This window comes from Cricetulus griseus, chromosome 6 (assembly GCF_003668045.3).
Source record: "Cricetulus griseus strain 17A/GY chromosome 6, alternate assembly CriGri-PICRH-1.0, whole genome shotgun sequence".
Classification (NCBI taxonomy): domain Eukaryota; kingdom Metazoa; phylum Chordata; class Mammalia; order Rodentia; family Cricetidae; genus Cricetulus; species Cricetulus griseus.
In genome coordinates, this window is record NC_048599.1 from 18,451,714 (window position 1) to 18,472,601 (window position 20,888).

A 20,888-nucleotide genomic window follows, 5' to 3' on the forward strand; every position below is an offset into this window, starting at 1 on the left:
TGCAAAGCACACTTAGAAGGGACTCTGGTGTTCTGATAGTCTAGTGAAGCCTCTGCTCCTTACTCTGTGACCCAGAGCATAACTTACCCAACTAAATGAGCAGGGTGTTGGGTCATACATCTGAACAGTGAGCGGGTGAGACCAGTTGTGGTCACACCTCTTCCAGGACCACCACTTTTGCTTCTGATCACCAGATAGCAGTTTCTTTACTCTTTAATGACAATGTTATATAGCTTAAAATTTTGCCCTTTAATAACATGCAAAGACTACACAGTGGGATTCCCATCTTTACCTTGGTTTCTAGGAAATTTGAAGTTCTAAAAACTGTCTTAGACAAAGATAGGTATTTGCTCATGTAAATTGAAGATCAGGTTCGTGTGTGTGTGTGTGTGTGTGTGTGTGTGTGTGTGTGTGTGTGTGTGAGAGAGAGAGAGAGAGAGAGAGAGAGAGAGAGAGAGAGAGAGAGAGAGGGAGGGAGAGGGAGGGGGGAGAGAGGGAGAGACGGAGAGAGAGACTGACTGACCAGGATATAGAAAAGGAACTATGAGAGGGAAGGATGAGGTCTTAGGGGAGAACGGAGGAATAAGAGTACAGTTGAACTTGTGTGACATGGAAACAGAAAAGAAGGACTCTGTAGGGAGAAGGGAGAGCAGCATGGGGCTGGGGGCAAGAAGGATCCAAGTGTAATCATAATATATGAGAGAAAACGCAATGGTGTGTATGCTAACCTTAAAAATTAAAATGTAAAATTGTTCACCTTAGGTTATAGATAGACATTTTCCCTTTGTCCTAACATTGTTTTATAGTTTTTCATTTTTTATTCTAATAGCTTTGTTTTATAAATTTTTTCATAAGTTGGCATAGGCAAAGTATGAATAATTCTAAAACTACCCTTAGTTTCATCACTGCAAAATTATAAAGCCTTCACTAACCTCAAAGATCGGAGTTTTAGTTGACACTAACCTCTTTAATTTCCTGTATTGGTAATGAATTACTCATACTTCTTACCCTCTGCAGAAAAAACTGTATTTTGGCAGACGAAATGGGCCTAGGGAAAACCATCCAGTCCATCACATTCCTTTCAGAAATATTCGTCAGGGGAATCCATGGCCCTTTTCTCATCATCGCCCCTCTTTCCACCATCACTAACTGGGAGCGAGAATTCCGGACATGGACGGAGATGAATGCTATTGTGTATCATGGCAGCCAGATCAGCAGACAGATGATTCAGCAGTATGAAATGGTGTACCGAGATGCACAGGTGAGCCTCACCTGAACCAGAAGATCCAGAGACTCCTGACTTCACAACAGCCTTTCTGCCATTTGTGCAGTATTGCTGAGGCTGTCTTCTTGCTCATCCTGGTATTTTGTGTAAAACTGTGATAAAACACAGGTTAAGAGATGGTTTCTTATCCCTATGAGATAGATTCACGGGAGATCCTTTTTAGGACACTGAAAACTTGATTTATTGGCTAGCCTATGAAGTTGCTTATGTGTGCAGGTTTTGTCTTAACTACTACTGTGTAGTCAGTAAGGAAAATAAGAAGTATATGGGCCAGCCATGATGAAACACTTCATTAATCCCATCCTTTGGGAGGCAGAGGCAAGCACATCTCTTGAGTTTGAGGCCAGCCAAAACCCTGTCTCAAAAATTTTTATTTATTTTTTTAGAAAGTGTATAGTGTTTAGAATTTAAGCCCAGGGAATTTGTAGATGAAATGAACAGATTGGATAGGGAATGATAAAAATGAGTTTAATGTTGAAAACACAAGTTTATTTTCTATATTTTTGTTGTATGTAATCAGTTTACTGAGTATGGTTCTGTACTTTCACCAGGCAGTGGTTTTGTAATTCAAGTAAAAATCTAATGATCAGTCAGAGGAAAACCAGGGGCTCAGATTATGTAGGCAAATAATGTGGGCAGAAATTTTATATTGCTTTAACATTAGGCAGGTCTGATCGTGAGATGTGATCATGGCATCTAGACAGACAACAGATGAAGGTGTAGCCTGTCTAACAGCACTTCACCAGGTATGTGCACAGTGCTGTTAGAGGCTGTGCTAGAACCTGAATTATAGGGTAAAATAATATAAGTCTGAAAGGTAGCAGAGGGTTTCCCGGATTCCAGGCTGGAGATAATGCATGAGCCATCTTGGCTGCTTTCCTTAGCATCATGATTCAGAAACTACAAGTTCCCTTATTGTCCTTCATCTTTCTTTCCTTCATGGGGAAGAAACTGACTCAAAATTTGTTTCCTTGATGTTTTGAGGTCTTCTCTTGTCTAAGTGGTTGATTCATTCTTATGTTTTCTCCTTTCTCATGTAAGAGGAGACAGGGCATGTTGGCTTCTCATCTGTCATTGAACTGTGCTGTCCACTCTCAATATTCTATTCCCTAATAGAATTCAGTGCCATGGTGTAAAGCTCTGCTTTGCTTTGTGTTACCCTCAGGGAAACCCCCTTTCAGGAGTCTTCAAGTTCCATGTCGTCATCACAACATTTGAGATGATCCTGGCAGATTGCCCAGAGCTGAAGAAGATCCACTGGAGCTGTGTGATAATTGATGAGGCCCACAGATTGAAGAACAGGAACTGCAAACTTCTGGAGGGGCTAAAGCTCATGGCCCTGGTGAGAACTAGCTAGCATTCTACATAAAGAAACATAAATTCTTTCTATTCCAAGTGGAGGGAGCATCCCATGGCCTTCTGCACATCTTTTTTGCCACAATTGATTCCCAGAGGGACCTAGAAAGTGCTAAAATTCCTTGAAATTTGTAACCTGAAAACATGAGATGTTTGCAGTTTGTTTCTGGATCCCTGAATGAACTGGTACTAGAGATGGTAGTCTTAGCACGACTGTAGGGACAGGGTAGGCAGGCACCTAATGATTCAGACTGAAAGAATGGCTGCTCTGGTTACCATGAAATTGCTGCTGCAGTTGTTGATATCAGAGGAGAGTTGACCTGTGAATGACGACTCATTTACACCATCACCACCCAACCTTTTCATTAAAGATTCACCCCCAAATTTAGCACAAATGCCCTGTCTAATTTTTCACCACAGACATGCACTGTTTTGTGGCTCCAACGTGGTTCACAATCTATTTTTGATTTTTACAGGAACACAAAGTGCTGCTCACAGGAACACCTTTGCAGAACTCAGTGGAAGAGCTCTTCAGTTTGCTTAACTTTCTGGAACCCTCGCAGTTTCCTTCAGAGACTGCTTTCTTAGAGGAGTTTGGTGATCTCAAAACAGAAGAACAGGTAATTGGGGGCCTAAAGGATAGAGACAGTGTGGTGGTTCCCTTCAAATTAAGGAAAATGCAAGTCATTATGGGGACAGGATTTTTTTTAAAGTTCCTACTTTCTTGTAAAATGAGCATTGCCTCCTTTGATTCGTATATTTGTTTATGTTGAGGAAGGCACCTGATTACTAGCAGTTCTTATTGCTAATAGGACTGACTTGGCCTCCTGCTTCATTGAATGCCCTTGTGCATTCGGTGATGTCTGTAGCTCTGGCCTCAGGAGCAGGCTGTTGTCTTCTGCTTCCCTCATTCCTTCATCTTTCTGCTCCATAGTCTGCAGCATGTTTCCAGGGCCACTCTTGTTGGTTATACATTACAGTGTTAGAAAAGAAGGCAATCACATATGTGGAGTAACTGATAATTCTAATTTTGTCCTGATTACCTGTAATTCTCCAGCATCTGAAGATCTAGTACTGTCTAGTCTATTGGGTCCAATTTAAAACAATATTAATATTCATCTATTGTTGATAGAAATCTCTACTAGGAATTAAAAAATATGCAGACAAGTTTAAATGCTGTAAGAGGAACAAATAAGAGTTGGGAATATAAAAGGAAAGATCATAACCATTAAGAATCTGGAATGGCAAGGGAGAGGGTACAATTTAAGAATCTTTTGAGGGTAAGTTAACAAAGGTGAAGAAAGAAGAGTGACTACTTTACATGGGAGGGGGAGCTCAGAATAATCAGAGCCATGAAATTCACACAGTAGTGACAGATCATCTGGTTGGGCTGAAACAGTTTTAAATACAAAGTAAAATCAGAGAAGATCTTGAAATGAAGAGCAAGAAGGTAATAGGAGTCTGACAAGGCTTTTATTTTAAGAAAGACTTAGTTCTGCTAATTGATCTAGCAACTGTGCATAAGTGTGTTGTTGCAAAAATTTGGGGACCAAAAAGGTTTAAGACTACCACTAACTGATGTAAATATACTCTGGTTCCAATCTGTTGCTTTTACGCTTCATGCAATTCATTGAAAACAGTGGAAAAAATCACATGTAATTCTCCTCCTCTGCATTTCAATATCTGTTGATCCTTCAAAAGCCAGTTCCAACCCACTCTCCATTTTTGGACCATTGGAAATGCATCCTCTTCTCCCATTGCACTTAATTTGTGGTATGCATTTTTTCTTCTTCCTAGACAATGATCTCCTTGAGGACAAGGCCCACATCTTCTCCAAAGTTGTTTGTTGTATTGACCAGCAAAGTGTCTGGCATATAGTATACTCTAAATGATTCAGGTATGAACCAAGCGAAGGGCAAAAGCTGAACCCAGCATGTTGCAGATTGACATTTGTCCCAACTTTAACAATTAGCTAGCAATGTTTTTCTCTTTAGGCTCTTATGTAGTAGTTCTTTACCCATTGGGGGAACAAGATTCCTAAATGCCTTTGGATAGTAAAATTAAGGTGAAAAAAAGTTAGGTTTAAACGTGGTATTAGAAAAAAAATACATTAGCTGATTTATTTTGAATTTTTTAATTATATCTTTTTAATTGACACAAAATTGTGTATGCATTTTATATACAATAGGTTTTGAAATATGTATACAAAGTAGAATAGCTGAATCAAACTACTTAATCTATGCATTACATTATCATCTTTTTGTGGTGAGAATACTCAAAATCCACTCTCACAGCAGTCCTCAAGAATACATTGTTGTTAATTATAGTTACCATGTTGTACAGTAGCTCTCTTGACTTTGTTCTATCTAAAATTTTGAGACCTTTGACCAACATCTCCCAAACCCACTCTCTGGTAGTCATCAGTCTACTTATTTTATAAAGAAGAAATGTTATATTTTAAAACACAATTCATGTAAGTTCTCAAAAGTGTCTATTTCCAACCAAAGCATGTTCATCATCGTCTAACGCCTGTTTCAGTAAGTATCTGTCCTTATCTACCCCACAAGTGGTGCTGTGTTTCTTCAGGAAGCAGTGCTGCAGCAAATCCTGCCCATTTTAGAAACACTGAACAGCTAGCCCTTCCCAACTTTAGAACTTAATTTCTTTTGGGCTCTCATGTCCTTATTTTACTATCATCAGGGTTGATCTTACTGGTATCACACTTGAGCTTTATGTAGATTAACTCGTGCTTTGCCTTTGATTCACCTACACTCTCATTGTCTTCCTGGAAGAGCGAATGGATTACCTTCTTGGTTCAGTCTAGTGAATGCGATCTTTGTATAGGTGTGGTCTCTTAGACGAATAGCCAGATTATAGCAAAAAACACTGCCAGGCTTGAAATGAACCAAATATGACAGCTTCCATGACATTATTATACACACTAACACACTCCTACTTCTAAACACAAATACTGCTGCTGTCACTTAAAAGGCATAGGATAACTCCATTTCAAACTGCCTGTAGTTCTTAACTCTGTCCTTTTCGGCATCTCAGTCTTCCATCTTAATGTATCACTTGTACCATCCAACAAGACAAAATATTCTTCATAAAACTTCTGTGTGTGTGTGTGTGTGTGTGTGTGTGTGTGTGTGTGTGTGTTAGGAAAAAAACAAGCTTTGTTTCCTCCATCGTAGAGAATACATCTCTCTTCCTTCTCCCTTTTTATCTTATTGAGAGGTTGCCACAAAGGTTCTTGATAATTTGTGGATTGAAACCAGATCCCTTTTTCCTCCAGATATTATTATAAGCTCCCCACTTGATGTCATTTTTATGACCTCAATACTGTGATGACATGAAGAGATTATAGTGAATGTTGAGATACCATAGTGATCATTTAGTTCAGACTGGGGCAGATAAATGTCTATCCTTTTCCTAAACAGGTAAAGAAATTGCAGTCCATCCTAAAACCAATGATGCTTCGGCGCCTGAAAGATGATGTGGAAAAGAACCTTGCTCCCAAGCAAGAGACCATCATCGAAGTAGAACTGACCAATATCCAGAAAAAGTACTACCGTGCCATCCTGGAGAAAAACTTTTCCTTCCTGACCAAAGGCGCAAATCAGCACAACATGCCCAATCTTATCAATACTATGATGGAGCTGAGGAAATGCTGTAACCACCCCTACCTAATCAATGGTGAGTCAGGGCAATAGAGAGCAGTAACTCAGGACAGGCATGGGCCTCTGCTGAAAGCCAGTGATGAGCAAAGGCCTTATGTGCTAAGCTCTCTTAAACACTGGCTCAGTGGTTCTTAACCTTCCTAATGCTACCACCCTTTTATACAGTTCCTCATGTTGTGGTGACTTCCAACCACAAAATTATTTTGTTACTACTTCATGACTAATTTTGCTATTGTGAATTGGAATGTAAATATCTAATATGCAGTATATCTGATACGCAACCCCAAGGGGGTTGAGAACCACTGTACTAGAACTTATTTTTGTATAGAACAGAGGATCAAAGAGGGATGAAGGCTCTAATTTGTACAAATTCTGCTTCTGCGGGGCTTCTATAGACCTGCCTGACAGAGAGTGGGCATTAGCCATCAGTTTGCTGACCTTATGACCCATAATCTAACCCAAACTTTCCATTTGAAATAGAGAAATGTGTTACTTACTTGAATGAATGATGATGCAACAATGTGTTAAAAGTGTGCGTATGTATTCAGTCATATTAGTCACTCTGACTAATTGGAGAAGGTATGGAAGTGGGGTATGTATGTATGTGTATATGTGTTGTGTGTGTGTGTGTATGTATGTAGGTGTAAGGCAGAGGTCAACATAAAGTGTCCTCCTCAATCACTCTGCACCTTATTTTTGAGATAGGGTCTTTTACTGAATCAAGAATTCACCAATCCAGCTAGAATGACTGTCTAGGAAGCCCCAGGTATCCTTTCTCTACCTCCTCCCCTATGATGGGATCACAGGTGTCTGCTACCCTTCTTTTTATGTGGTACTGAGGATTGAACACAGGTCTTGCCAACTGAACTATCTCTGTAGCCCAAGGTTTGGGTATTTGCTTTGGTTTTGGAGTTTTTTGAAAATTCTGGTAGTAGTATGACTTTTGTTAATCCTAATTTTCTTTACCTGAGTAAGTTGGGTTAGACCTTAGCATCTCAGACTTTGAATTCCCTAGAGAGTGTTCTCAGGAAAGCAAGGCAACTAAGTGACTGCTAAGGGTACAGACCCAGAATCTGACAGCTGGTCTAGGAGTTAGGATTTTCTTTATTTCCCCAAAATCTTCAAAACAAAGAACATCTTTAATCACATCTTATTCAACAATAGTTTTGTGCATTATTTTTCAGGGGCAGAGGAAAAGATTCTAGAAGATTTCCGGAAAGCCCACAGCTCTGAGGCCTCTGACTTCCAGCTGCAGGCTATGATCCAAGCAGCTGGGAAGCTGGTGCTGATTGACAAGCTGCTCCCCAAGCTGATCGCAGGTGGCCACAAAGTGCTCATCTTCTCTCAGATGGTGCGCTGTCTTGACATCCTGGAAGATTATCTCATCCAGAGGAGGTGAGCTGTCCTCTGTCAGCACTCTCACCCAGCACTATAGGCGGTGCATTTCTTTAACAGCAACAGCAACAAAACATTCACCACTAGAGAAAAGGAATGTCTTTTAAAAGATTGACTAAAGTCCATTGTTTATCTTAGGACCAGATAGTCTCAAGTGTAGCTGTCTGGAATAAATTCATGGCTTTACTGGAGTTGCTGTTTTGCCTAAGAAAAATCCCGTACTTGTTTATATTTGCTTCAGTTGGAAGAAATCGAATTACAGTAGCATTAGGAAAGGCTAAGAAATTGATGTTGTGACATTCTTATTGTCTAGTATGAGAGATGTGCATCCTTGAAGGTGTCACGTCCTTAAGTTTCTGAAAGACTTAAGCCAGCAGCTTAGAAAAAATTGTTTGTCCACTCAGTGGCTATCTAAGGCTTTATGACACTAACTGGCACCCAGCTCTTTACTTCTAGCCCCGTAATTTCTTCCCCTAACTTCCATGCTTGTGCACATGAGAAGTCTGGTGTTGTTGGGATTACTAAGATTCTGTGCAGGAACTTCCCTGCTCTCCTCACAGTGTCTTAGATTCTCTGTCACTGTGATACACTAGTGATCTGAAGATGATGATAGAGTTTTAAGAATACACTTGTAAGGATAAAACTTTGTAATATCATAGGTATTAGTATAGTTAACACTACATACATTCTCAAGCAGTTAAATCAGAGTAGGTCTCAAATGTCTTAGCAAATGTTCCCATCTTTGAAAACTATATCCCTATAAATTCCATCACTTCACAGAAAGAATACTGAAGGAAATGACAGACTTAGCTGTGGATATGCTAACTTTTGATATTTGAGCGTCCATCCCACGTGAAGGGATGCACTCTTGGCCTGGATACATGGGGCCTAGGCCCGACCTAGGATGATGTGGTGGACTTTGGGGAGCCCCCGTTGAGGGCCCTACCCTGCCTGGGGAGTGGAGGGTGGGGGATAGGTTGGGGGTCGGGGAGGAGGGGTTGGGGGTAAGGAGAGGGAGAAGGGATTGATATGTGAAAAAAAAAAGGGTGCTTCAAGCTTTAAATTATATGGTTTGGGCATTTTTACATGACAACAGTTAAGTTAATTAAACCTTAAAAATTAAAATATATATTGCACAGATAATTCTTCAAAGTTAGATTAGGAAGTTAGGAAAGTCCTCTGAGCACCATGATCGAAATTCACAGGAAAGTACTATTGAGACCTGCTGTTCTCTCTTGGATGAGATCTAAACCTCCTTTTGAAACCTGTGTTATAGATACAGTGAACAGAACAGCACAGCTTCTAGTGTCCCATGACCAATTCTGATTATTTCTTACACATTTTATACTAAAAATGTTAAATGCATATGGAGGTTATAAATGTGAGCACTCTCTTCATTCTCTCTCTCTCTCTCTCTCTCTCTCTCTCTCTCTCTCTCTGCGTGTGTGTGTGTGTGTGTGTGTGTGTGTGTGTTTCTGCTTATTGCTGGCAGACAAGAAAATTGTTCATTTCCCTTCAGGCTTTCTGAGGTCAACAACTCTTGTGTCAAAAACATGTCATCCCCCCCAGCCAGTCCCTTAGAGGTTTTTCCAGAGTGCCACCTGCTTCTTGTTGATATGAATTTCTCAGAATTACAGCTTGATGAGCCACATTAATTTGTAGGGATTTCATTCAAAATTTAGTTTCACTGAGGGCTAATTGATGAAGTTTAGTATGGAAAATTTTATCATATCTGCTTTCTTCATTTGAACTTATTATCCTTCAAGGTTTTCTTTGTTCTTGAATGTTTTTACTGCTCCAGCTGTCAGTTTGGTTTTGGCCTCATTTAATTTCATGCCAGACTCTGATACAGAAGTGGGGGCATAGCCAGAAGATCTGGCTCAGAAATAAAGGGAGAGTGGGGAGTGATTTAAGAGTTCAGATAATCCATTTTTAGCTATTTGTTTTTTGAGAGTACTCTCTCAAAACTAAACAAGTGACAGAATGAGAATCATTGTCCCTGCCATTCTGCACACATACTGTTTCTTAAACCTGTTTTATGTTATAGCTGCCAAATGCTTTCTACTTTATGGAGACAACCCACCTTTGCTGTGCCTCCCCAAGTGATATCCAAGCTTTGTCACTCCTATTTGTTGATTTCTTCCTTCCTGAATTCTGTGCCATTTCTATCCTCACTATGATCTATAGACAGGCCTCTGGCTCTTTGATGCTCAGGGATGTCTTTTCAAAAGACCCTATTCTCTGTTCATGTAGCATTGCATGTTGACATAGAAGGGAAGGAGGCTGTCGTTTCATAGAATCCCAGCCCTGTCTTCGCACTCTATGTTCTGTGCTGCTTCTGCCCCATAGCCCAGTAAAGATTATAGCATTGCTTTATCACACCACTTTAATACTTAGGTATGTTTTCTGGTTATGTTACAAGTTCTCAAACTTTACTAGTGTCCCTAACTTGTCTCTGATTTCTCTTTTTAGGTCTTAAGCAAACTTCTCTGTCCAGCATTGAAATGTGGGTTAGTTACTATGAGAACCATCTTGGCTTCAAGATGGTTACCAGCTTGGGGTTGTGAAATTTCCATAGGTGGGAAGTGAGGGTGATGATAGAAATGCATCATAGGATTGTGGTGAGAATTAAGTGCAGGGATGCATACTCAAGTATATGATGCAGTGTCTGGTACACAGCAGACACCTAAGAACTTGCTTGTATCAGTGTTGTGCTGGTTACAAATCACATACATCTAGCCCCTTAGTCTTTTTCATCTTATGTCACAAAATCTCTTTGCTCAGCCTTTCTGACAACTCAGTCTCAGTCTCTCCTGCCATTTGTTACTGTGACTCCATAAAGTGTTATTCTTGGATATATTCTAATTTTAAAAGAAAACAATAACAAACCTATGCACACACTTGTAGGAATAATTACCTTGTGAGTAAAAGAGAAAAAGATAGTATCTCAGTGTTGCTTTTTGCTTTATTGTTGCAGTGTAAGACTTTATCAGTTAGGTTTCTTCCTGTGCATTTCCTTGATTGGTGTCTTTATACAGCTCTTGCTATATAAAAATTAGAGCTGTGTTGTCGAATTTTGTTTTCAGAGCCATCCCCATATGGAATCATCAACCTATATTGTGTGTCTTTTTACTTTTATAAGGTATTTCACTGGGGTCTAGAAATTTGTTTTTTTGAGTCAATTCATGGTCTTGGCATTGGTGGTTTTCAGATGACTTGGTTTTTGTTTGTTATGAGACAGGGTTTCTCTGTGGCTTTGGAGCCTGTCCTGGAACTTACCTCCATAGACCAGGCTGGCCTCAAACTCTGAGATCTGGCTGCCTCTGCGTCTGAGTACTGGGATTAAAGGCATACACCACCACTGCCTGACTTGGTCTTTTTCTTTAAAAACAGTTTTTCAGGCTTATTGATTTTATTTTATGCATGCAGAAGTTTTACTTACAAGCATGTCTGTGTGCTATGTGCATCCCTGGTGCCCAGGCAGGTCAGAAGACAATGTCAGATACCCTGGAACAAGAGTTACAGATGTTTGTGAACCACCTTGTTGGGACTCAAACCCAGGTCCTCTGCATGGAACCACTGAGCCTCCATCTTTTTCTCAGAATGTTCTTAGTACTTGTACTTGACTATCAATTTTTTGTCAGCTTTGGTGCCACAGTAACTGTCCCTGTAAATTCACTTGTTGTCAGTGGGGTAAATAGAAAGGATATAGATGGATACAAGAAAAAAAGGTGATGGCTGTTAAGCCTTAACTTACTGCTGTTATTTCATGGTGTCCAACATAAGTGTACCTGTGTTTTGTTCTGTTTTCTGAATGGTCAGTAGCAATATGTCCCTTGAACATTTTCATTTCCTGTTCTTTATCCTCTTACCTTTACCCCACCACGCTGTCCAAATCTTTCTTATCTGTCAGCAGGTGCCCTCCCACCTTACTCTTTGTCTTCTTTTTGTTCTTTAGTCTTCGTGTTCCTAACACATCTTTCTATGATTTGACTGCACACAGGGAGGTTTTGCTCTGCACCTCTTAACGCTTTGAGAACCTGACAGGGTAGAAATGGCCATTTCATACCGAAGTTCTGGCAGTGCAGGCTCCTTACCACTTCCTATTACCCTGAGCAGCTGGAGACTGAAGTGAACTCTGAGCCCCAGTTATGAGCACTGCTGATATCCATAGTTGAGGCTTACATCTGCTTTTCTGCCAGGGAAATTGTAGGATGAGATTCTTTCCAAGTATAAACTGGGAAATTCGAGAGAATAAATTATTAGAACAACTTTTTGTTGATCAATACTTGGTGAATTTAAGTCTTGTAGTCATCCTTAATTTATGACTGGCTTTTTAAAAAAATGTTTTACAAGGAAGAAATTTCTCAATGCAATTTTAATCTGCTCTGCTTCTTCTGTAGTGGGTGGGATTTCTTAAGAGACTGTTGTCATTTGGTCCAAATTAAGAAATGAAGGATTTGAGGCCATTGGGCAGTAACTTCCTGATTGATTGTTCTTTGAACCTTGATTAACACCTGGGCTTTCCTTCATTTGGGTCCCCTCAGATACACGTATGAGCGAATTGATGGGCGAGTACGGGGAAACCTGCGCCAGGCAGCCATCGACCGGTTCTGTAAGCCAGACTCAGACCGCTTTGTCTTTCTTCTGTGCACCAGAGCAGGAGGCCTGGGGATCAATCTCACAGCTGCTGACACCTGCATCATATTTGATTCTGACTGGAACCCACAAAATGACTTGCAGGTAACCATTAGGATGATTGCTCTTTATGTTAGCTGCCTTGATTCTTAGAATGTCATAACAGATTCTGGCTTAGTTATAGATCGTCCTCTGTGCTTCATGCTGTAGTGTCAGCTGTTAGGGATTTGGCTAGGAGAAGAAACTAAATGAAAAGTAGGAATCAAACCTTCCCATTAATCAGAGACTAGTTCTCTCCCACTGGTCAAAACAAGTGATTTTTCCCAGTGATACACAAACACATAATAGAACTGCTATTATCAAACGTAAGTATCTGGCATTTTTCCTTCAGCTTGTTTGATGTCGCATGTCATTTGCAGTAAATGAACTAATAGGAAAAAAGGAGGGAAGACTCTGTAGTATGGCCAACAGGCACTCTTCTATGCTGTTTGCATCTCCATTGATGTAGTATGTTGAAGTTTATATATGTGTCTGGTTTAGTGGCTTTCTAGATTCTATTTTCCTATTGCAACCAAACTGAATCATATGTGACTTTACAAAGATTACTGCAAAAACATGTTAAGCGTAGGAAACAGTGAATGGCTCAACAAGTGATGGTGCTTGCCACCACGCCTGACAACCTGAGTTTGATCCATAGGACCCACATGGTTAGAAGAGGAGAACAACTCCCTCAATTTGTTGTGTGACCTCCACATGTGTGTTTTATGCATGCATTCGTACACACACACATACACACACTATAATGTAATAAATAAATGTAATGGAAGCAAGTATAGTGAACAGTAAGAAAAGAGTAGTGCCTCTATTTGGAGTTCATAAGCTCTGTCAAAATAAACTCAGTGGCATCTACCAGATTACGTAGTGAGTCAGCCAAAATATTCTAACTTCTCAGGAAAACTATTAAAAAATAGACTCACATTCATTATTATTCAAGATTAACTTCATCCTAATGTATACTAAATCTTGGAATATTTGGAAATACTAAGATTATTAGCGTGCAGGGTGGGAAGGATGAATAAATGGCTCAAAATCTAATAGGTTGTTGATCAAGAAAGTTTGGAGGCTACTGTTTCATTTAACTTAAGAGGGACCCTAGATGATATTGCAAGGGAAGGGATGCCAGGAAGAGGGTATTAAATTGAGGGGTTGGGTTTCTTTATCTGCTCACTTCCACAAATTCATTCTACTTTGTCCTTTTCATTTAATGAGTCTCTAAGTAATCTTTTATGTGACAAAAACAACAATCTACCAGTTGAAAGCCAGTGCTTTAAATATTGAATTGATAAAGTTGGCTAAGATGTAGGAGAAATACCATGATAAATTATCACCAAGTGAATTGTATGGCAAAGATGTAGGAGAAATACCATGATAAATTATCACCAAGTGAATTGTATGGCATTATGTGCAATATCTGACTTGAGAGAAAACTGGTGATTATAAATAATTCGTTGTCAGCTCTTTGTCCTGGTGAAGGGATGTTAGAATCAAATATGGGTTGCAAAATATGGTAAATAGTTTTTGAAGAACTAACATGTACTGAACAGTAAAGTTAAAGGGCAGAAGCTAGTATTTGGTCTAATTTGGGGTTAGGGATCTGGGTCAGTGGGAGAGCACTTGCCTAGCATCTGTAAAGCCCGGGGTTCAATTCCCTGCAGCTAAAAAAAAAAAAAAAAAGATTTAAAACAAACAAACAAAAAAAGGAAAGTATTACCTTTATCACTGCCATCTATTTATTTAATAGTTTTATTTGAATACAGCTCATTCCCATCTATATTATCTTTGGTCAACTTCATGTTACAGTGGTAGCTATAAATAAGTTGGCAACAGAAACCCCCAAAGCCACAAAATATTTAGCATCAGTCACTTTGCCAATATTTATAAACCTTAGACAGATCACTTCATGGGCCCTTGGCAGCCATGAAGTTCTGGGCTCCTTTGTAATGCTTTCTCAACATTAAAGTGATTGTGGGGCAAAATGTCAAGGAGAACAATAATACGAGAAACTGAAAATGAGTGGCCAGTTTGTATATTCCTACTGGAATTTCCAGAGAGAAAATTAGAAGACTAAGGCCAAAGGCAAACATTGTGGACTCACCTCACCTCTCCTAATGGCGTGTGATCTTTGACAATTAAGTAGGTAAATACCAAGAAAAGCAAAAAGTGGGAATGCCATACCTAGTGGAGAGGTGGAATCATCTAAGATAATTGACTTACATGAGTAGCAACCAGAGAAAATGGATTGAGCTGTCCAGAATTAAATGTGAAGAGAGGTAACACTTTGGCTGTTTTTGATGTGTACTGCTGGAGAATTGGAAAAAGGTAAAGAATATTAGTGAAATACATGTTGAAGTTAGAGACTGAAGTTTTTCAGAGTGCTCTTGGTTTGTGAGTTTCCTCTAACACTCAACCTAAATGAAGACACCAAGAAGACCAACACTACAGAAGGTTCAAGGTGGCAGCTTGCATGCCAGAACATCACAAAAACATAATGAATGAGGGAATCATCAATGACAGCCCATGTCATTGTCAGTGTTTTAATTTTTGCTCTTGGTCTTCCAGACTAGCTTCTCTGTTTCTGATCCACCTACTTCTGTTTTATTGGTTATTATTAAGGTTTCATAATTTGGTGGCAATTACTTTTTTCTCTCTCTTAATGTGTCATCAAACTAGCTGAACAAAAAAAGAAAATATAGGGTCCTTTAAAGGCAAGGAATTGGATGATTATTGGGAAATGATTGATGGATTTGTAAAGATAATATTGATACATTGAGGCATAGTTCAAGTTCCAAGTCTTAGTCTAGAGGTGAAACAAGGTTCCAGCATGCTTGATGCACTGGAGTCTACCTACAGAATGGTGCACTCTTAATATGCACAAATACACTTCCGTTCCTCATAACGTTTCCCCTTGCACACCAGTGCTTTTGTGTGTTCATAGAAGTTTGGAAGGGAGAAAAGGAAACTCATACAGCCCCTTTTGTCACCATTAGTAGAACTCTAGGAGCCCTCCACACTGCTCCAGGGAAGGTAGGGGACTGGTTCCTCTTTTACTTTTTCTGCTGCCACCTTATTGGCAGTACTCCTGTGTCTTGACAGTGTGTGCAGATATCTGAAATAGGAGGCTTATACCTTTTATCTTTTCTAAAAGTAAAAAGTGGAATGGTAAATACAGGACCAAATGCTGTTATGTAAACAGTGAATAGATGTCGAACTATAGGATATACCAGGCATTAGCTGAAGAACTAGAGATACCACTGAAATAAACTAGCTGCTCTTCTTATATAGCATTCATGTCTAAGAGATGGGAAACAATAAATAAGGAAGAGTAAGATAGTTACATATGGTAACATTTATTATAAAGAAAATCAGATAATATTGAGAGCACTAGGATGATGCAAGTTGTGTACCCTGATTTAGGTAGAATGATCTAAGAATTCTTTAAGATGGTGTTGTTTGAGCCTAGTTGTTAAGGGAGCATGTTAAGAAAACAAACAGGTTGAGTGTGTAGGGTAGGAATGAGCATAAATGATACCTGTAGGACAGGAAGTTACCATACTGTTACAGTCCCAATATATAAAGTTGGTTGTGTTTCCTTGCCTCTCTTTCATTCTCTTTATGCTGCCCCCAAAGTACCCTTCCTATATAAAAATGTGTTACTCCTTCCTGTCACTCTGCTGACTTAGCTGGCATGTTTATTGAGCTGAAGATACTACTGTTAGGCCCCCTAGGGGGGAAAAAGTGATGAAGTAAATCATACAAAGAAAGCAATGGGAAGATCCATGTGCTGTTTTCTGAGGACAATTCCCTTGTAAGGAGTGATGTTTTACCCCCCCCCACCCACCCCGGAATAAATCTGGAGCTAGGAAATGCAGGTTCAACAGTAGACCTGCAAAGATAAAGGAAGAACAGGCTCCTAGTCTCCCCAATCCCTACAGTGTAGATAGCCCCTTATTACTTCTTTTCACAAATAAGCAGGCTGTGGGTACAGACTCCCAGAGCCTTAGGAGAAAATGTCAGTGCCTCGGCATAATACCGAGGATTGAAAAATGGGTCTGGAAATTCAACAGTGTGCTAAAAGTGGTTGAATTAGTGATCAGTTTGTAAGTTGCAAATTAGGCCTATGAGTTGTTTTTAACCTGTGATTGTGCAAGTTTTCATTAAGGAACAAGTATAATCTAAAGTGTTAAGGAAAATGTGCTTTTAAAATATAATAGAACTGACAAAGAGAAAAAACAACTTTGTGTTTGGGTTTTTTGTTTGGTATTTTTAAGTCGTTTTGAGTTCCAGGTCACACTCTGTAGCCCAGGCTAGAATCCTCCTGCCTCAGCTAACTGAGTATTGGGATTATAGGTATGAGCTATCATAGCTGACTGGTTTTTGTTTGTTGTTTTGTTTTTGTACCATCCATTCATTTTTACCTAGTTGCAAAAGGCATACTGTAATGCTTTGCTGACCTCTGAACTTGAGATGGACAGTAGTAAATGAGGGCAGAATGAGTTTATAACTTGTCACTGCTAGGTGACTAAGATATACCTTCTTGTTTGCATTGAAAGCACTGGGATCTGTGGCTGTTTTGTTTTCTTAAAACATTGCATCCGGCCTTTATTCACCCCAGATGGATCAAAAGAAAGAACAAATTGCGAGTCTACAAAACATGCAGAGCATCAGAGTGCTGTGATTTTTTTCCCCCCCAGTGTGAAAGACTTTAGCATTCCTGCCCAACTGTGTCCCACTCCGAGTCTCCCACTCTGTATCCTTGCTGATGCCCTACTGCGGTTGCTGGCCTGTTATGAATATTTATCTCTACCTTTCTTTTGTATGTTTTGAGTTCTGTTAGAAAAATAAGAAATACTTTGACATTTGACCATATAATAACAAGCATCCCTCCCCTCCTCCCCTCCCTCCTCCCCTCCCCTCCCTCCCCTCCCCTCCCCTCCCCTCCCTCCCCTCCCTCCCTCCTCTCTCTCTCCTTCTCTCTTCCCCCCCCTCTCAATATGCTTTTATTTTATTATGGGTGTTTGCATGTGAATGACAAGACTCTTAAATGTGACAAGAGCTACTGTCCTATTGTCATTTCAGGTAAATTGTCTTAGGAAAGAGAGCAGTATGTTTGTCTGCTGACATCATTTAGCTGCTTGTTTTTCTTGGTTAACAAGAAACCTAGAGGTGAGGAGTCTGGGACAATCTTCATTGTGGCCAGGGTCCACATTCCTTCTTTTTGTTCTATGAACCTTCATGTATATATGGTTAATATCCTCTTGGTCTCAGTCTGAGATAGGAAAAAGAAGGCAGTCAAGTGTGATGTGTTTGCATAGGCTCGTAGAACTCCTGTAGATGACCCTGTAGACTGTTGCATCTCCTGGTTGGGTTAAACAACTCCACCATTGCTGTAAATGTTTAAGTGACTTTAGTTGGGCACATTTCTGCCCTGTATAAAAATTGGATTCTAGGCATGAATAAGAAATAGAATGTGTGTGCTACAAAAGCATATATATAGTGTGACTGTTTTAGTCCTCTTCCAGACCTGTGTCTAGAATACTTACTCAATTTTCTTTTGTAGTTACCTTCAAACCCATATAAGGGAGAAAAAAAGGTGTCAGTGCTTAATGACCACTAGAAGGCAGTGTTACTTAGCTTCTAGATCAGCGGTTCTCAAGTCACCTAAAACTATCAGAAAGCACAGATACTTACAATTCATAACAGTAGTAAAATTACAGCTAGGAAGTAGCAATGAAAGTAATTTTATGGTTGGGGGTCACTACAACACGAGGAAGTGTATTAAAGGGTCACAGCATTAGGAGGGTTGAGAAACACTGTGTCCTAACAGCCATATTATTTACCTTAATCACTTTATTTTTTAATTAACTTTCGTTATATTTATTTATTGGGGTGAGGAATGTGCACCACAGTGGAGGTCAGAGGACACTACACTTGAGGGAGTTGGTTCTATCCTGTGGGACCTTGGAAGTCATCAGGCATGGTGGGTGACAAGTGCCTTTACCCACTGAACCATCTTGCCAGCCCTTTGATCATCTTCTTTATTTGCCAGTTATGCACTGAATCTCCCAGTCCTGCAAAACAAAGATTTGCTATCACTAATATACTGAAGGATAGAACAGCAAAAATCAACCAATTCTGATATCTATCATTAGAAAGCTAAATAAACTATAGTATACTTAACTTTGAACAGAGAGTAGGGGAATATCTCTATAGACTTCTGTGGAATCTATCTCAATATATTGTTGAATAAAAAAATATATGTGTGTATTTTCTAGCATTTATTTATTTATTGGGGGAGTGCAACAGGGTCTCACTGTGTTAATTTTGCCTGACCTGGAACTCAGTATGTAGACTAGACTGGTCTTAAATGTTAACATTTATTTTTAATGGGCTGTTTGTGTCTGTCTCTCCGTCTCCCTGACCAAAGAAAGGTAAAACTAAAACAACAAAACAGTTTGTATAACTTTTAAATGGTTACCTGTAGAGGGAACTAGGAAACAGTGTATGTGACAGAACCCACTTTTCAAAACATACCTTAAGTTTATGACTGTAGAAGCACTTTAAATATTTTATATCATTTTTGTGCAGATTGATTTTTGAATTTTTAAAAAGTCTCAAAATGCTGCTTTCGGTTGTACGTTTTACCTAACTTCCTGTGTGTTAACATCTTACACAACCATAGTATAATGAATTATTGGAACCAAGAGATTAACAGATACAGTTTTACTAGGAATCCACAGGCTTTTGTACTTCTTCAGTTCCCCATGAATGAGAAACTTTCCATCAGAAGTCGTGCCCCCTCAGCATCCTCTAGTGTGTGACAACACCTTTGTCTTCCTTTACTTCTATGACCATGATACTTTAAAAGGTACTGATGAGCTTTTTAGAATTTTTCTCTTGGCTTGTCGGTTTGTATTTGCCCAATTTTTTCTTAGGTGTAAGATTATGCATTTTAGGCAAGAATATCATAGACCTGACAGTGTCCTTATCACTGCATTCTGTTGGAGCACTTGATGTCATGTCCATTTGCTTGTGATGTGATTTTGACTTGGTTCAGATGCTGTCTGATAAACCTCTCAAATATAAAATAGTTTCTACTTTTTTAAATTAGTTGTGTCTTGTGAGTAGATATTTTGGGGTCTTATAAATACACTGATTTTCATACTTTCCCCATTGACATTAACATCCATCAGCAGAATTCCCCCGCAGTCAGTATTACCATAATGTTTGTTATTTTGTTGTTGATGGTTTGTTTTGTTTTATGTTGGGGTCTTGCTGCATCAATCAAGCATACCTATAGCTCCTAGGCTCAGGAAACCCTTCTGAGTAGCTAGGACGACAGGCGTGTGTCAGTACACCTTTCTATTTTATTTTATAATTCACTATTCTCACTGTTTCCCTTCATGCTATTTATATCCCACTCATAGCACCTGAGTGCTTTTCTTCTTTTTTGGACAAGATAGTCAAGTTCATTAACATTTTTCCAGACAGGGTCTTGGAATTGGCTATTTCTCCACAAATCCTTGTTCTTTTTATTTGAGGAAGATATTTAGTGATCGGAAGCAAAACATAATGCCATGTACCTATAATCTGGCACTTGGGAGTTGGAGACAGAAAATCAGGAGTTCAAGGCCAACCTTGAACTTTATAGCAGGTTTGACATTAGCCTGGATTGTATGAGATCTGTCTCAAATATGTAAATAAATAAAAGTAGAAAGTTAGAGCTGACTGCTGGGTATAGCCACTGCTACACGCTCTGGGCAGACAGAACTAGGAAATAGATGTACATACACTAACACAAGCACTCATGCTACACACACTTTTTATACTATAGAAATCCATCTGTAATGAACTTTCTGATTCCAGCCCATTGTGGGGCTCTTTGTGGCTAGCTTCTTTCTCTGGCAAAGAGACACCTTGGTCACATCACAACAGCATTTATTCACTCATGTCTGGCATAAAAATCAAATAGCGTCATGATTACTGACCAATATTTTGTAAAAACTCATAATAATGTTTGCTAAAAAAATTCACTAATAGCCAGGCATTGGTGGTACATGTCTTTAATCCCAACTCTCGGGAGGCAGAGGCAGGCAGATCTCTGTGAGTTCGAGGCCAGACTGGTCTACAGAGCGAGTGCCAGGATAGGCTCCAAAGCTACACAGAGAAACCGTGCCTGGAAAAGCCAAAAATAAATAAATAAATGAATGAATAAATAAATAAGGTGAGTTATTTCATCTGTAATGTTACAGTATATAAACAAAAATGTTATTTTCCAAAGTTTCTTAGTTTAGTTCTATTCTTCCACATCAGTTTGGTGGGTTGGGTGGTTGTTTTGTTACAAGGTCTCATATACCCCAGGCTGGCCTCAAATTCCTTATGGAGCTTTGAACTCATAATCCTCCTGTCTCTGCCTCCCAAGAGCTGGGTTCACATATTTGTGGTGCTATACCCAACTAGAAAGTCAGCTCTTAAAA

At 39.4% G+C, this 20,888-nt stretch overlaps 1 protein-coding gene across 5 annotated transcripts in view; it reads left to right on the forward strand.

Annotated features, from left to right (window-relative positions):
• Chd6 (chromodomain helicase DNA binding protein 6) overlaps positions 1-20,888 on the forward strand; it is a 192,164-nt gene that overhangs the window by 97,292 nt on the left and 73,984 nt on the right. For all 5 annotated transcript variants that reach the window (XM_027423516.2, XM_035446807.1, XM_027423517.2 and 2 more), the window contains 6 exons: positions 1,018-1,261; positions 2,451-2,627; positions 3,118-3,261; positions 6,082-6,337; positions 7,506-7,716; positions 12,264-12,459. In XM_027423516.2, coding sequence (XP_027279317.1) covers positions 1,018-1,261; positions 2,451-2,627; positions 3,118-3,261; positions 6,082-6,337; positions 7,506-7,716; positions 12,264-12,459 — 1,228 coding nt within the window. The remainder of the gene's footprint in view (positions 1-1,017; positions 1,262-2,450; positions 2,628-3,117; positions 3,262-6,081; positions 6,338-7,505; positions 7,717-12,263; positions 12,460-20,888) is intronic.